Below are 18,569 nucleotides of genomic sequence, written 5' to 3'. Positions count from 1 at the left end.
AACGAAAACATTTAGGAACGTAATACAAGTTCATACCATGTGCGACATATTAGCAGTCCTTATCAGAACACCATACGATATTTTTCAACCGTATGCATGGTAAGTGGAAACAGACAAAGCTTGATACACACCAACTAAAGAATACACATATCCATGTAACAGGCCAGGCCAGATTTCATGTGCAGCTTAAAACCAGGTGAAAATAGCACAAAATCTAGCCGCACCGCCTGGTGAAGATAGTCACTCCATAAAATTACGTACTTCTCTTAAGAACTGGGATAAGGCAAGTCACCTGCAAACTTTTGATGCATTCAAATGTACAAATCCCTATATATCGCAACTGGTTTTGAATTCGGATTGTCTGAAGAAAATTGGTGCCACATTCAGACATCATCATAATACACATTCATTCTTTACAAGAAATTAAATTTTACAGTTGTACACAAGCACAGATAGAACATGATTTTTTTTCCTACTTTTCACAACTTAATTCCTCAAAAATTAATAGTTTTGGTGTCTTTCTCTGAACCTCATCAATCATTTTTTGTTTTAAACTTATTTCTTATTTCCCTGCACAATTTGCAAAAATTGTTACAGAATTGAAACCATGAATAAAAATTGCATTAGAAACTATGAAACACAAACTGAAATTCCTACAATGCCTAACCTATTCCTAAAAAACAACTTTGCGTCAAATATTGCCTCTTGATTTTACCACTATCTGGGTTGTCCAAAGAAAAAGAAATTATAGGAATTTTAGTGTGTTCAACTACAACGTCATTATTCGGTAAATATGCAATATCGCCCGAACGGATTTCTTCAAATTTACAGGAGAAACTACTTACTGAAATCAGTTTCTGTAGCATTGTTGAAGTTCTTCAAGGTATTTTCTTTCACGGAAACTGAAAACTTCACCATAGAATGCTGCAGAACAAGAAATAATCACTTCTTATGCAAGGAACTTGCATTTTCTGTAAAGCGACAACATTATGCTGTTGTTTCCATTATGTACCTGCAGATGGCATGAGCATCGAAAGTCATGTGGTCTAGCCAGTGTTTCCAAACGTGCCTTTTTTTTACGGGAATTTTCTTTCTTTTTTTAACTATACTTACCTAACCCAAACTAACCAGAAATGGTCCGTGGGGCTATCGTCAATGGTTTTTAAGGCTATCCGTCAATGGTTTTTGGGGCTATCGTGAATGGATTTTTGGGGCTATCCGTCAATGGTTTGTGATGACATAATGAACATGAAAATAGGTATTCTTTGGTTCAGAAGGTTGAAACACTGCATATCCACTCCAAATCAACAAAACACAAGCACGATGATCCATGACGAGTGCATGCCATATTGTCTGTTACCCAAGCGGAACAAGGAAGACAAATAATGACTCGTAATATGAAAAGTTGACACTATGTATGGAAAAAGGCATAACTTCACCTTAAAGAAACTTTCGCAATGCAGAATAGGTAAGTATAAAGGCTAAAATTAACAAAATAAACAAGTGAGAGGTGTTCGGGCGATATCGCATAACTACCCAATATTAAATACGGAGAAACTAGTACTCACTTTTATCCGCGAAGCTGTTTTTTCTTCTTTTTCGATTAATTTCAGTGGCCACTGCCACCATCCTCGTTGGAACTTGCTGCGCTGTTGCTTGGCGTGCGTCTTTTTGTGACGCACGCCAAGCAACAGCGCAGCAAGTTCCAACGAGGATGGTGGCAGTGGCCACTGAAATTAATCGAAAAAGAAGAAAAAACAGCTTCGCGGATAAAAGTGAGTACTAGTTTCTCCGTATTTATATACTACCGCGTCTCTCTTTTCCCAATCATGAATACCCAATATTCTTCTAATTTTAACACAATTCACACCAGCTAGGTATCTGGCATCATTATTTTGTGAACACCACATCATTAGCATGTGTCTATATATCACATACACTATTAATAATACGGGTCCCTAGACCCAAATGTATCAGTCCTGTAACTTTTTATAAGAAAGGTATTCAATTAACTACACTTCCAATCTTCACCTTACTTTTATTTCACATGACAGCAAGGTAAATAGCTTAATTATGGCTAGAAAAATGTACAATTGTGAATTTCATTTCACAAATACATCATATATAGATATACGCTATGTTCAATGGCTAAACGTAACTACCAATGTCCAAAATTCTCTACTCTTGCATGTCATTTACTACACTGTCAAGTTCTTTTCTTTTGGCTTTTCCTCGTAGAATAGCTTCTTTAAATAACCTGCAATAAAGTTCCACTGCACATGGTGTATCATCGTTTCCTGGAACGGGATAAGTAATGAGATTGGGATTACAATTTGAATCTACTATTCCCACAGTGGGTACAAGCATTTTTGCTGAATCTTTCACGCCTTGATGCTCTTCAAGTACAGTATCCAACGTATTAATAAATATGCACAAATCAGGTAATCGTGTTATTGCACCAAAATAACAATTTGCATTAGTGAATGTTGCATGTCGCCAAAGCCTCGTGTGAGCATATTCTCCACATTCATTGGCAGTTTTTTCCACAACATGCATGTTCTGAGGACTTCTACAAATAAACAATATTATCCCATCATTAAACGCTACGTGGGCTACAAAATTCAAGGCTTGCCGTAAGTGATAAGCTGTCTTGTCCAGGTCTATGATCAAATGACCCAGGCGAGAACCAAATATAAAGGGCTTCATTCTTTCATCCAGAGATCCTTCCTTGTGACCAAAGTGAACTCTTGCATCATAAAGATCTTTCACTGTGAAAAGATCACGAACGTGAAAATAATCCGGATGCCGTAGAGGATCCACCACCACAGATGTTTCTGGGGAGCATTCTTCTTTCACTACAGCATTGGCAGTAGAATATCTGCAGACAGTTTTCGTATTGCATTTTCTGTTCAATCCTTTTACACGCACTAATCGGAACATTTTCCTTTACGCTTCATAAAATAACATAAAAACACGTTCTTCGCAGATCTTTCATTAATACTTCACAAAGACAACATTCTACAATGTCGACATTACAATTTTCAGCTTCTTTCAGAACTTGGGCGCGCGGCGCGATTCCAGACGGCCAGAGGCGATACGATGTGGGGGCGTAGCGAAGCAACGCGATCGTTACGATGTGCATCGCATTGCTCAGTGGGTGCAAGTCGATGAAGAAATTTTGTTCAATTGAACTGGGTTGATCAGTGACGATGATCCATGACATCCTCACAATTTCCCAAATGCATTTGTATTTTTACTATTTTTGTCGTCTTATAGCTCTAATTGCAATTGCGACGGTAACAATGAATGATGATGAAATGGGACTTGATAAGGGATACTTCAAAAAGCAACAACCATGCACATAGCCAGGGGAGGGCTAAGGAGGGGTTAAGCCCCCCGAAATCCTACAAATATCTAATTTAAATAGTGGTAATTAATTAAACATCCTGTATAATAATTTGTAATGCAACGAGAAATTCATCTTCAGGGCTTCTCCATTCCCACATTTTCACCTTTAGATGGTGGCTGCTGATAAGGGATGTAAAATCCTGGCTACGGGCCTGAACACTGCACAAACAGGCATTCGAACCTGGAACCTTCGGTGTAAAGATTGTTTCGCCGGAGTCGCCTAATCAACGGTCACAGCACAAAATAACCGCGATAATACAGTATATAATATTGCTGTCAGTGGCGGCGATTGGGTTCCAAAACTGGAATTGGGCAAGGTACCAAAACTGGGTGGAGGGGCAAGGACAGATTTCCTTCCCTTGGTATATAAGATTCCGGTAGCAAAAGTGGTAAAAGGTAGGGGGGGAGGCAATTGCCAACCTCGCCGCCACTGTGCCTTGTGGTTTATATAAATATATATATAATTATCCATTATTAATTGCTTCATTACGTTAATCGTGACGAGAACAATGGAATTTCTTCTTATTATTATTTTTAACTGTCCCTGTCAGTATTATCTTGTCGACTTTGGACATCGTTATTGTTTTGTATTCGTTTTAATGTTTTCTTCTAAAATTCATAGTTCGTTTATAAAATTAATCAGAATCACAAACATAAAACGATTATTATGAATAATTCACTTTTTTTGTCCTTTTGCTATTTCTTTTTTTTTAATATATATATACAGAGCATTTCCTGACATTCGCTACGAGACTCGGCGGAAAGCGGCCCGGCATCAGTGCTTGTCTTTCCCGGTGAACGGGTCCGCTACAGTCGCTTACATTAAACCTTGTAAAAAAGTTTAGAGTAACAGGGTCAGTTCTGAATAAAAATGGAAAGAAAAATGAGGAAATAAAGTATACAGGGGAAATAAAGTATACAAAGACAATCCGCACACCATCCGTGAGTTAAAAGATAATATTGTACGAAAAATCGGGAGACTTACAGTAGACGAACTTGCACGTGTAAATGACAATTTCCTTCGGAGATGCCAGGAATGTGTTGCAGCATAGGGACATCATTTTGAACACCTTCTGTAGTCAAGGTTAGTACACAATATGAAAACTGTAATTTTAATAGCCGACTATATCGACTGTCGCTGACCCTTTCACCGGGAAAGACAAGCGCTGATGCCGGGCAGCTTGCTGCCGAGTCTCGTAGCGAATGTCAGGGAATGCTCTCTCTCTCTCTCTATATATATATATATATATATATATATATATATATATATATATATATCCCTTTATATTTCGAAAACATTGGAAGGAAAGTGAGGCTGGAAACTAATTCAGTTATAATGTTCGTGATGGTGATGAACTGATAGGATAGATGATGTGACCACTGGCGTACCAAGAGGGGAGCTAAAGGAAACTTTAGAAAAATAATATTAAGTAATAATAATAAATTAATTAAAAAAACAAATAAATAAAAAATAATAAAACTAACTAACTAACTAACTCTCTAGCCTTCTTAAACCCGAAGGTTCATGGCTGCAGCAACACAGGCCTTCCATCTGTCCCTATCTTGTGCAAGATCTATATACTCTTTTCCATCCCTACCGATTTCCCTTAGGTCCATCTCCACGTTGTCCCTCCATCTTCGTCTTGGCCTTCCTACTGGTCTCTTACCATCAGGTTTCCCAACAAGAATCCTGTAAACTCCTCTTTCCTCTCCCATTCGTGCCACATGGCCTGCCCACCTAAGTCTTCTTGATTTAATTATTCTAATAATGTCTGGACATGAATACAAATTATGTAGTTCTAAATTATGTAACCTTCTCCACTCACCTGTCTCCTCATCCCTTTTAGGTACAAATATTTTCCTAAGGATCCTATTTTCAAATACTCTCAATTTATGTTCCTCTTTCAATGTAAGGGACCAAGTTTCACACCCATATAATACTACAGGCAAAATTACTGTTTTGTATATTTTAACTTTTAGTTTCTTAGATATTAAAAGAGAAGACAAAAGTTTATGAAGAGAGAAGTAACATGCATTTCCTGAATTAAGCCTACTTTTTATTTCCTCTTTAATATAATTTTCATTTGTTAATATTACTCCTAAGTATTTGAATTTGGAAACTGGTTCAAACGAGTTGTTACCAATAATTAGATTTTGATTATTACCTAACACTTGGTTTCGGCCTGTAAGCATATATTTAGTTTTCTCTTTGTTAACTTCCAAACCTATCTCTTTAGCAGTTTTGAAAAATATTTTAGCATTATTCTTAATTGTATTCACATCATCCCCCAGTAAGTCTACATCATCTGCATATGCTAACAACTGAGTCACACCATTTAATTTTAGTCCTTCTTTAGTTTCGTTTACCTTCCTAACAGCATATTCTAAGGCAAAATTAAAGAGCAATGGAGATAATGCATCTCCTTGTTTTAACCCATCATGAATTGTAAATTTGTCAGACATATTAATACCCACACGAATTTTACTTTCTGTTTCACTGGTGCATATTTTTATCATACTAACAAGCTTCTTAGGTATTCCAAACTCTACTAATATATTATATAATTTATCTCTTTTGACCGAATCATATGCTTTTTTGAAATCAACGAATAGCTGATGGACATTTTGATTATATTCCCACTTTTTTTCGAGTGTCTGTCTGATGTGAAAAATTTGATCTGTAGTTGATCTGTTGCGTTTAAATCCACATTGATAATCACCTATAATTTCATTAGCATATGGGGTTAGTCTTGTTAAAAGAATGTTAGATAATATTTTATATGTTGTTGAGAGTAGAGAAATTCCACGGTAATTATTGCAGTTCATTTTATCACCTTTTTTAAACACAGGAACAATTATGGATTCTTTCCACTGTTGAGGGATTTCTTCTTTATTCCATATTAAACAAATTAATTTATGAATTTGACATATTAATGAATTTCCACCATATTTAATTAACTCAGCTGGTATTAAATCAATGCCAGGTGCTTTGTTATTCTTTAGCCTTTTAATAGCTTCTTTAACTTCAGTCAAGTTAGGTTCTGGAACTAAAGGTTCTGCTGTGTGGACTTCATTTACTTCTGATTTATCTCCTACATGGACATTTAAAAGGTCATTAAAGTAGTTCTTCCATCTATTTAGAATATCGCTTGGGTCAGCTAGAAAATCACCGTCTTTATCTTTTATCAAGTTTACTTCAGGTTGCCACCCCTTTCTAAACTCATTTACACCTTTATATAAATCTCTGATATTTTTATTTTTGCTGTTTGTTTCAATTTCGTTAATTTTGCTTTTCAAGTAATCTCGTTTTTTACTTCTAAACGTGCGGTTAACTTCTCGCTTTATTCTATTATAATTGTTTAGATTTGTATCATCAGAGTTATTTAACCACCTAAGTCTAGCCTGATTTCTTATTTCTATTAGATTATGACATTCATTATCAAACCATGGCTTACTTTTTCTCGGTTTATGGTATCCTATACTTTCTTTAGCTGCTGATTCTATTGCATTACGTATGTGCTCCCAATTCTTATTTACGTCTGTTTCATTTATATTTTCATCATCATTTAAATCCTGCAAAACATCAAATCTATTTGACAGTTTAATTTGGTAATTTTTCTTAATTCTTTCATCAGTAAACTTTCCTGTATCAAATTTTAGAACTTTTAGATTTTGTTGCTTATGATTTATCACTGAGAGTCTTTCTCTTAATTTAGCAATTACTAAATAATGGTCACTGGCACAGTCAGCACCTCTATGTGTACGAACGTCAATTATACTAGTATGCCTTCTCTTATCAATGAGAATATGATCTATCTGATTATGAGTTTTACCATCTGGAGAAGACCAGGTATATTTATGGATATCTTTATGTTTAAAAGTGGTACTTTTCACAATTAAATTCTTTGAGGTTGCAAAAGTAATCAATCTTATACCATTATCATTACTTAATTCATGAAGACTTTCTTTACCAATCGTGGGTTTAAATGTCTCTTCTTTGCCAATCTGTGCATTACAGTCACCTAACAGAATTTTCATATCATCAATAATAAAGAAGACGGGAATACCAAAAGTGGTACGTAAAACCAACCCCCTCAAAGTGACCTTCGATAACCATTTTTGTCTTTGAATAACATTTAAAAGAAAGGTTAAAAATTTTAATCTTCATATTTCATGAAACAAAAACGGGGTTTCACCGAAATTGACTGTAATTATCAGTGGCGTAGCGTTATAGTACGCCCGTACGTCCGACGTTCCCAGATTTAAAATTTCAAAAATGCTTAAATGCTGTGATTATAAAGTAAAACGTGACTAAATTCATATATGTTTGACCTTCATGGCATTATAATGGCTATTTCTCGCGATCCGCTTGCAACGCTCCACTCTCAACACTCGTTCTAGCATCTCTTTTCAATGCCTTTCCCGGCCGGACGCCGAGCAGGTTCTGCGTACAGGACTCCTTTATTCCTTGCTGCCTTTATGGAGGGAACGCTTCCATTTCTACAGCACGCGCGTAAATGGGCTCTCTTACGCCGGCGTACGAGAGGTCTACCGTGATTGGTTCATGTGACCCTTCCTGCCTTCTGAAGCAGACGATAGCGGCAGAATTCCTACCCGCACCCGGTTCTTTGCTCTTCGCGCTCATGCCTCGTGCTGTGTGATGCTACAATACGCAATATTGACTGACGTAACTTTACCAATCTCAAATATACTGCTTCTTAATGGCCACTGCATTGTATAATTTATCGCACGAACAGCGATGTGTATTAGAAACTAAAAGATCAACACAGTTTTTGTCAAATAAGTTGGTGAAGTCCTCGTGGTAGAAATTCAGCCTGTGGCTGCTCTACCACTTAACCTGCAAAACTATTATTTTTTTATTGTATTTTTTCGTTATTATCTAACTACTTAATATTGTGTGAATGGAAATGTTTAGAATTCATTTGAAAACTCTTAACATCGAATGGTCTCTGGAGAAAATTATTTTAAAATGTTTATCAGCATTCTCAAGATGTAATAAACAGTGGTCTGAATTACTAATCGGCACTGTTACGTCAGTAGAGTGTACGATATTTGGATCATCCACTCTGCTTTTCACAGTGCGCCAAGACGACAGAGGTCCCTGGTTCGAATCCCGGAGTGAGCACGGGTGTTCTTTGTCAGTGTCCCTTCATCAATATCATCACTCATATTCATATTCGCAATTAACCAAAAGTGGTAGAAAAGCGAAGTAAAATAAACCAAATCAATCAGTAGTTGGATCGCCCACAACAATGACGTCTACTGTTGTGCAGAGGCGCTTGTGATTCACGTAGGTTTTTAATGACTTGCGTCATGCAGAAAGATATAAAAAAAGGTATAGAACACCAGAGTTCAAAACATCTGTGGCATAGTGAGGCATCTAATTGTCTAGCTAAAACATGCAATGATGATGTTTTATTGAAAACCCAGCTTACTTCAGGCAAATAATACCTGTGGCGACTAATACCATAAGTAAATTATTAAGCAAGAAAGGGCCGACTCTTCCTTCGGACTTGGCGTTCCCACCCGAAATGTCCATGCTACGCCACTGGTAATTATGTATATAACTGTACGTATGTACGGGTGATTTCATGTGCAAATTTTTCCAACATTGTCCTTGCATGGAGCGGCTCCCAGGTTCCACACTCGAATAAATGGGTACCGGGTGGAGGTGGGGGTGTAATATAATGGCCATGGACAGTTTACCTACTACTATATTTGCCGATGACTGCACATACTTAGCTGAATGTTGATGGTCTGTGTCGCGTGGTTTAGTGAGGTAATTGAGTCGGCAATAGTTGGGAGATGTTCTGTGATGTATAATTATTAATACAGTTACTTGCTAGTTGATGTATATCGAATGTATAGCTAGCGTAAATAAGTTGGATCTGAGAGTGTTTTATTATGGTAGGAAAGAGAGCGTGGTTTTCGTATGTCATAAAACGGTTCTGTACCATGTATAATTGTAGTTCATATTCTTGTCACTGCGTCGCTGCTCGCGCTGCAACTTTTAGAGTATAGATGGGAATAGAGAGATTGCAAGCGTGTTTTCTGGGCGAGGGGAATGAAGCCGTGGGGGGAAGGGGTGAGGTAAAACCTCCATCTTGGGATGTGCCACAAATACAGCTGATACAGTGGTGGAAGTAGGGATTTGAGCGTGGAATATTCGTATATAGTGCATACTATCTGTACATTTCAGTGACACTGCGAGTAGATAATAAATAAGAAGCTATGCGAGTCGCCTGTCGCTTCGGTGTGAATTCTCACCAAAGCAAAATATTCACCGCAGATGCGCGAACAACACACCGAAGCGACACTAACACTATGTATGGTATTGGGGAAATGACCCAGTTTGAGTGACACTTATCGCTTATCGCCTGTCGCTTCGGTTTGAATGCTTCCATTCGGGCTCCTGTCTTTGTCGCCTATCGCTTGATGTTTCGGTCCGAAATCTATCTATAATCTTGACTTACTTATTGAGGTGGCGTAAATTGTATTATTAAATCGTATTAAACCTCATATTTTTATATAATAATGTTTTGTGATGATTTTGCGAGTGTAGGAGTTATAATGCAATTCATATTCATTACATATGGTAAATGAATACGCCCCAGTACATAAAAAGGTCTAGATCCATTGCCGAATCTACAAGCCGCAAAACCCCGCAGTGCGGGGGGGGACGGAGAGATTAAGTCTTTAGGGGGGCCCTCAGCCATTGTCATAGTGGAGGATTCGTATATGCGTATCTAAAAAACAAACTTAGTTACTCATGGGTACAGAAACGAATACAATATATACAAGTAAAAGAAAAATTGTATTTCTTGTGCATATAGCACCTTGCCATGAAGGCATATTTAGGGAATGTGGGGGTAGGGCCCCACACATTTTCAATGTCGGCCATCTTGGAGATGATGTGATCATCATCACGCTGCGGCCGCCTTTACCCCACCCCCTCCCCTTTATAGCATTTGAGTTGTGTGGGACAAAGCCGGAAAAATTCCGACCATAGATCACCCACCCCAGTGGCAGTCAGACTAGAATCAAATGAGGCTAGAATTTTACGAGAAATGCAGGGGTGAAGGTTTCTTCAACCTATCTTTAATCCGGAAAAAAATATGATTGTTACAAATGCATCATTTTCCAGATGTGAGAAAACAGTGTACTATGTACTGACAATAATTTAGTATTAAACAGCAGCAAAACTGTTGCTGTCAATTTTCATCACACAAGGAATAAAATATCTAATAAATGAACCAAATGTTACATTAGGTAATATGACAGTAAACCACGTTAAAACAGTCAAATTCCTGGGAGTATGGATTCACGAAAGCTCAAAATGGGACCCACACATAGATAACCTTTCCGCAAAACTAGGCAAAGTTATATTTGCCACAGTGGCGTGGCGTGACTTTTTCAAAAGTGTTACCGCCCCCATCCCCAAATCATGCCTTTGATCTGGATTTTTGTTCTCTCTCTCTCTCTCCCTTTTTTTTAATCCGCTCAATGATTTATTTAGCCACAATCACTCATAGAAAGAACTACCACTCATGAGAGAGTTACCGCGAAAATCCAGTGAATAGTAGTCGAGCCTTGTCAACCATCTCTGTTTCTTTGCAAACAGGTGGAAAGGGGAAGAAGAACCACACATTCGGGTCAGTTTGACTTTTCTGCGTTGAGCAGACGACAGAATTCCCCTCCTCCAGCGGTGGGAGGAAGTCCAGATGTACATACTACTGTTGCCAACTTAGTTTTTTGGCGCAAGGTTTGTCCAAATCACGAATCGCATCAAGTATTTATCTTTTCGTATATTACTAAACGGTCTCAGTTGTAGTTAAATCCAACTTTGGTTTTGCACTCTAGCTCTTGTTGCTTCAGAGAAATAGTATCCCCGTTTTGGGCGGGATTTTGCTCTTTTCTGGAAATCCAATGTGACAACACTTGCTGCTCCGGGAAGACGCAGCGGCAACAGGGCCCCTAAACAGGCATATGAATAACCCCCTAGCATACTTGCCTCCAAGTCTTTCCCCGCCGTTCCCTTGCATTGGCGGGCGACCTTTCCTCTTGTTGCCTCTTGAGGGTAGCGGAACGGCCTGTCTCTTCGCTTTTGTCGGCTGCAGAAAAAAATGTCCTCTGCAATATACACTCAACTGCAACGCTGTCGGTTAACTTATTTAACAATGTTGTTATTTTATTGAGAAAAAACATTTTAATTTCTTTACATTTTGCTGTTACCTGAGGTAACACCGGTTACATACAAGCCACGCCTCTGATTTGCCATTAATACACTGAAATCAATATCAAACTTAGAAACATTGAAAATTACACCATGTTTCAATCTTTATTAACATAGGTATAATCTTCTGGGGAAATTCCACTAATAGTAATAAAATTTTTGTGCTGCAAAAGAAAATTGTGAGAATAATAGCAGGAGCTAAGAGAAATACACTCTGCAGAAGACTGTTTAAAAACTTAGGCATATTACCCTCACCATGCTTGTATACAAGCATATATATATACTTCATCTGCTGATGTATGTAAAAACTGACTTAGACGATTCCTTCAAATGCAACAACTCCTCACATAAATACTACACAAAGAATGGAAGCAACCTCACGATACCATCACACAACACCACATTATTTGAGAAAGGACCGAAATACATGGCTGTTCACTGTTTCAATAACCTTCCAAGTGATATAAAAATAATACAATCAGCAACCTAAAAAAAAGCATGTAAAAAATACGTATTAGATCATTGTTTTTATTCTGTTATAGAGTACCTGACAATAAATTGCAAATTGTCACATCCTAAATGAACTCCTAGGACATGTATATGTATGTATTGATTTTATCTATTATATGTATGTAAATTAATGTAAACCTTGCAACTAACACTAGCAAGAACAAGGAAAATCAATTATAATGTAATCGATGTTTTTTAAATGTTATGTATAATATCTTCATACTTGTACCTATTTGAAAATAATTATTAACTGTAATGTACTGACATGTTCTATACCATGTGTGGAAAACAACCACTGTACAATGGTCAAAGGAATTAAATAAATCATATCATACCATATCATATCACATAACCCCCTTCCCATTTAAAAATTTTGAGTTGGGCGTGTATGTGTGGGTGGGTGTAGGTAGGGGGGCCTTTGGGAATATTTTGCGGGGGGGGGGAAGACTTATAGGTCCGGCACTGTCTAGACCTCTTTGTCTTTTTCATCAAAATTAGTTACTAAGAGGTTCGTGTTATTGTTTCTGACGATTTAAACATAAAGAAACATAACAAGCAGCCTTAATTTTCCCGACGAAATTCCCTCTCGCTGAATGTTAACAAATAGAAACAACAGCCGTGTGGAACATCCCAACATGGCGGCCGCCACAAGCTATTTTGGCTTCAGCTGACGTCACACACGCTCTCTCTATACCTTCTAATACTCTTAAGATTGAAACACTGTCCACACATAGTGGCGTGTCCAGTTTTGTGTAAAGGGAGGTGAGACCATAACAGGGAGATTATGTTGTTCTTCTTTTTAAAGAATTCACTCCTGAATTTGCCATCTTTTTCTGCATTTGACCTTTTTTTTATTCTTAATGCTGGGTTAAAATTAGGGGATACATTCACCTTCCCGGTCAGGCCACTGCCAAAGAAAACTCGTCCATGAAAATTATCCTGAACTCTCTTTAACTAAAGCACGCCTGTACTTCTATTTTTATAGTTGTCATCAACCGACTCTTTTTTTTAAACTAGATATTATACTTTTTGACGTGACTAGTAAATATGATCATTTATGATCCTCTGTTTCATAGCTATGTAGACTTTAACGAGAAGAATAGTTCTTACAAGAAACACCTTATCTTCTGTTTCATGTCTCACAGTCTCTAGGACGTTCTTACTTGCACAACTTATAATTTCGAAAGTATCGTGACCAAAAAAATAAAAAGTAAAGTGCTCCCCTGTGCATAGCACGACGCCATGAAGGCGTATAGGGGGTGTGGGGGTAACGCCCCACACTTTCTTGATCCGGTCGTGAGTGGGGTTGATGTGATCAGCATCACGCCCCTGACATTATCTTGCCCTGTGTTTCAGTAGCAGTCAGTGCCCATTCCGATGATCTCTGAATTGAGGATGCAACGAATTTATGGAATTTCGAAGTACTCAGTGTGGTGTCCTTGCTCTCTCGCCGCTACTGGAAGCGGTTATTCAGTCCTCAGTATTAAGAACTGAATTAAGTACTGTGTTGGACTGTCCTAAGTCAAACAATTTACCGCTCCACTGTCGTGCAAAGATTGTGAATTACATAATAAAAAGGTGAACACTTGTAAGACAGTCTAAGTTTTTGTTTCAGTGCAGAACAAATTAAAATCTTATCACCACATTATCCGACAGGCATTGTGATCAACTGTCACGCCCTTTGTGTTCCATGTCCCACACCTTTCCATTCTTGGCATATGGCACTCGAGTATGTTTGTACAGGTTATACATGGTGAGCAAGAAGTCGCGTACTAACATGTTTCATCGTTAATTATATGAAAATCGTAAGAGATAGTCGTCTCAGGATTTTTGCTTTACAAAGCCTCTTCTTCAATTTAGGTATTGTAATATTGTAAACTTTACCTGAGAGACGCAACATACACATTTAGAAACTAATCGATGACGTAGGTCAACTCTTCCTCATTCACACAATGTGCATATCGAATGAAACAGATACACAAGCATTATATTATCTATGTGGTTTAATTTGATTTGTGTTATTTAGCATCGCTTTTCTGAGACTTTTTGGCTAATCGCGACGATGAGGATGAGTGATGCTATGATGAAATGACACTCGCAAAGAACACTCATTCCAAGGCCGGGATTTGAATCCAGAACCGCGGAAAAGTAGCACGCTGTTTATCACCGTAGTGTATAGTAGCATGTGATACTATGATTTCTCACGAATATTCGCGTGAAATATTTGATAACTGCGAAAATAATGTGGGAAAGATAGAGAACTAAACAAAATAAATCAATTGAGACAGGGAGAGGAAGAAGAAGAAGAAAGAGAAACAAAAGAAGTTCAAGAGCCCGGCAATGGAAGAGGAAACAGGGGAAAAGCAGGAAGTATGACTTAAGAAAGTAGACAAAAAATGAGGGAGTTCTCGCAAGAAAAAGGACATGACAAATAAAAGGGAGAATCGATGAATAATTAGGTAGTTCTTCCTTTTTTCTGAAGGGGTACAATTGACCCCGTGTGCACATACCCACAATCCATAGGCGTGCGCACGGGGGGGGGCAGTTCCCCCTTATACTCTCACTTAGAAATTTAGTTAGAGGAATTTTATCACCGTTATTAAACAACATTATACTATCTAAAAATTAATTATTTTCAAGCCGACGAAAGTCCCAAGCAACTACGGAACGGAGGGGGAATTATTTCCTGTGAACTTGAACTATCCAACGTCGTTCTGTGGCAAATTTCTTGTTACTAACACTCCCACACACTTTATTCGTTAGTTCCGTTAGCTCTATTTGTCTGCAGAATAAATTGTCCATACATTGGAAATCAGTAACGGCGATTTGGTGACGAAAGTGGGGGGGGGGGCAAGGATAGCTTACTGTCCCGCAACTGCTACCGCCTCGTAATTGCCGTCCCTGTTGGAAATGAATAAATTACGTGTAGTTGTTTTGAATCTGCTGTGCTAAACCATGTTTATGTATAAATTAGTTTCTTAACCACAGAGAGGCGAAATAAATGAGGGGTCAAAGAACTGGTGCCACGAAAGCTTGAATTTTACTAATACAGTGATTTTCGGCAGGTCTGGACACACTCTTATGTACGGCCCGGTTCCATAGCCATCCATAGGGGAGACCGGGGGGAGTTGCCCTTAGGGGCGAGTTGACAAAGTCCATTTTATTCCCACCAGTCAAGAGTTGGCAACATTGCAGGTTACTGTGAATATGTGTCATCTCTAGAACCAACTCATAACTAAGAAGTTGAGTGTCTTGTTCACAAAGTTTCTACTGCATGACAACATCATTTCTTACTTGCGAAGTAAATTTTCTCAACTCTATATTCATTCTTATACGTTTTCAAAGTAAGTAAGCACATAGTTTATGGTAAGGCTATCCAGAAGACTATGGTCAATTGTACCGATACTATAGAGCGACCACAAGGGAAAAACCTTGGACGAAAAGTCCCCGCGCAGCTTTTCCTTCTTCCGTTCAGCTCGGACCATAAGGAAGCAAGGTTTACTCTCCCACTCCCCTCCTCGCGGGCGTACGGTGCACACGAGTCGTGGGTCCGCGTTGGTTTCTTTGCTTGTGGTTCCACTATACATTCGGATACTTTGTTAAACTGCAATGTTTAGGAGCGGCATGAGCAGAAAGTCCAATATGGTGATCGGGGTGAGTTGCACAATAGGAAAGAAGAGGCTAGTTGGCAATACTGTAGACCTATTGAGAAAACTGTTCTTCAATTAATTGTTCCATCAAAAGCCTCTTTGCATATATACACATTGTTTGTAATAATCTATGTTAGATTAGGATTATAGGACAGTATATTGCATTTGTATTTGTGATATAAGAATAAGAATAAACACTGGGTAAAAATCTGTAAACACTTTTGTAAACTTGTTCTTATAAAAGTTTGGAACATTTATGGCTCATGTTATACTGTTGATTTGGTAACATTTTTGTAATCCGTAATTTTTAAGGCAGTATATTGTTTGAAATAAAGTATTCCAAACCATGTATGAGATAGAATTACACATGTTGTCAACTGACCCCGAATATATAGTCAACTTGCCCCATATACGGGGTGAATTGACAATACTGACACACTTCGAAAAAACAAGCAATAACTTTACAGGTTTTAGCATCATGGTGTAATAAAAATTCACAGTGGTCAAGGAAACTACAGGTATTGCTTGTAGCATTTTATCAATAGTATAGATAGTAATTTTTAAGAGCTGCAGAAATTGCAACACAAAAACATGTTCTATCAAAGAGTGAGATGAAATGTGGGGTTTCTTTCTCCGCCTGTACTTTCCTCAAGACTCTTGCTCTTCTCCCTTCCCCTAATCAGAGGGTCTGCGCACGCCTGTGCTACAACCACAACTCGAAATTTTAGATAATGCTATCGTTCGATACTTATGGCACAATCGTTAAACCCTCTGAACCTCTAGCGACGAAACTTCAATAGCAAAATCTGATGAAGTCTTTGGTGGCAGTTTGCCAGAACGTACACATAATAATAGCTCTAAAACTCACCTTGCTCCAGATGTTCAACCGTCTACGATAGGAAATGGCCCTGTGTCAGCAAGGTTAACTTCCGCCGGCAGCAAGGGGCGATGTTCATTTGTTCTGGCATTGTCACTGGAAATAAACAAGAGGGCTCTGAGTACGTTTTCCAATCTATAGACAAGGAATATGATTGGAGGGTGATTGCAAAGTAGGGAATTTCCATATACGTGCTTTCCAAATAATTAAGAACTTGTACCGAAAATGACAGGCAAATCTTCCGAGTTATAAAATAACAGCCTGGTTTGGAGGAATAGGACATGTTCTAATTGCTACTGGCTTTCCTCGACTGGATTCTGTGGGACAGCCAATCAGAGCAAAGTTTGGTCATGTGAAGATAATCTGTGAGTTTGCAAAGGGGAGTTTTTGTCTGTGGTTTCCGAGTGTTGGCTGTTTTTGTTAGTTTCTCGATAAAAAAAAAAAAAGGAAAGAGATGACGTGCAGTGCATTCGTGTTCAGTTCCTTAATATTTAGGTATTTATGCAAAGCGAGGAGATGTGTACGCGACAAATATGATTAGCCGAAAATGAAAATCCTTATTATTACAAGTGTATTAAATTAAATGTTTGATTTTTTCCTTAAATTTGTGAATGAATCCTGCGAATCTCATTGTATGAATACGCATACCCGAGTTAATTAAAAAGCTTGTTCGGTACGCATTGATTACCATATATTTTTTTCGAGCCAATCTCAAGTCCATACTTTTATTTTTTAAATTTTAATAAAAGCACGAAGCAGTAATTCTCCTACAACATTCTTCAAATTGCTCGTCCATGTTTACAGATTGTCTGCTCTGCGCAGACAAGTACGGTAACATATCGTGTGAGGCGAGAACTAGCAAATGGGTAGACAGTCCAGCGTCAAGTAGGGCATTCCTACTGGTTTCCAGTTCCGTGTGATTCAGGCTTTATATTGGTTTCTGGGGCTCGACGTTCACCAGTGGCGCCAACTTATATTGGTTTCTGGGGCTAGACGTTCACCAGTGGCGCCAACTTATATGGGGCTCGAGCCCACCCAATAATTTGCCTGTTATTACATTTTATTTTAGAAATAAAATCCCCATACTTAAGAAAACAAAATGTTTCATCATTATATATTTACAGAGTTCCCACAACTTAATTACTGATTCAGTGTTTTCAAAATATTTCATAATAATTTTGCTACATCTCCAATATGACACCTGCCAGCGTCCTATATTATTTACACTATCCGTGTTCACATCGTTATTAGGGAGAATAGGGGACAGGGTGAGGATTAATAGGCACTAAAAATTCAAAATAGGCAGAAAAAAAGCTCCGAGAAGTACAAAATAGACACTAAAAGTGATGAACGACAGATTTTTCTTCCTTGATTTGGCACTCAAAAATAAGTTACGTTCAAAATAGGCACTTATGACTAGATCTCGGGTTTTAGGTTTATAATCTATTTTTTTCTAGCAGGTAAATAAGAAATAACAAGTTATGTCCGCTGATGAAGTTTATAGTCTAAATTAACCTGTTGTAGGTTTTTACACCTAAATGAAACCTTTCTCTAAGTCTTTATATATTGTTTAAGGGTTTTCAGGACTTTTATGTCACACAGAGGTATTTGTTCTCTTTGGTGGCGAAAAAAATAAATGACTAACTTGTTTGAAACATACTCTCTGTCAATTTTCCTTCCTCCAAGTCCTTAGACTAACATTTACACAAAGATCTATATATGTAGTTCAATAGTATGGCTTTACTATTTTCCAGCGCGCAATATTTCTGCACAACAGCTGTCATCAGGATTAGGCAATAGGATTTCAAGAAAGTTACATGTATTTGTTTACACTTCGTTCTTACAATGGACAGAGAGAATAGCGTCCATT

At 38.0% G+C, this 18,569-nt stretch overlaps 2 protein-coding genes across 2 annotated transcripts in view; both read right to left on the bottom strand.

Moving 5' to 3' along the window:
- The window catches only part of LOC146001841 (organic anion transporter 3-like), a 127,369-nt gene that overhangs the window by 39,082 nt on the left and 69,718 nt on the right, over positions 1 to 18,569 (bottom strand). The window contains exon 2 of the mRNA XM_083139531.1: positions 16,691 to 16,795. The gene's annotated coding sequence lies outside the window, so the exon portion shown is untranslated. The remainder of the gene's footprint in view (positions 1 to 16,690; positions 16,796 to 18,569) is intronic.
- mRpS2 (mitochondrial ribosomal protein S2) lies at positions 2,025 to 3,096 on the bottom strand. Its single transcript, XM_083139530.1, has one exon. It carries the CDS (start codon positions 2,938 to 2,940, stop codon positions 2,179 to 2,181), a length of 762 nt encoding a protein of 253 aa, XP_082995656.1. The 5' UTR covers positions 2,941 to 3,096; the 3' UTR covers positions 2,025 to 2,178.

The sequence above is a fragment of the Lepisma saccharinum genome, chromosome 18 (assembly GCF_977018435.1).
Source record: "Lepisma saccharinum chromosome 18, izLepSacc3.1, whole genome shotgun sequence".
Classification (NCBI taxonomy): Eukaryota; Metazoa; Arthropoda; class Insecta; order Zygentoma; family Lepismatidae; genus Lepisma; species Lepisma saccharinum.
Note: the sequence above shows the minus strand (reverse complement) of the source record. Positions and strands in the feature narration are given on the sequence as shown.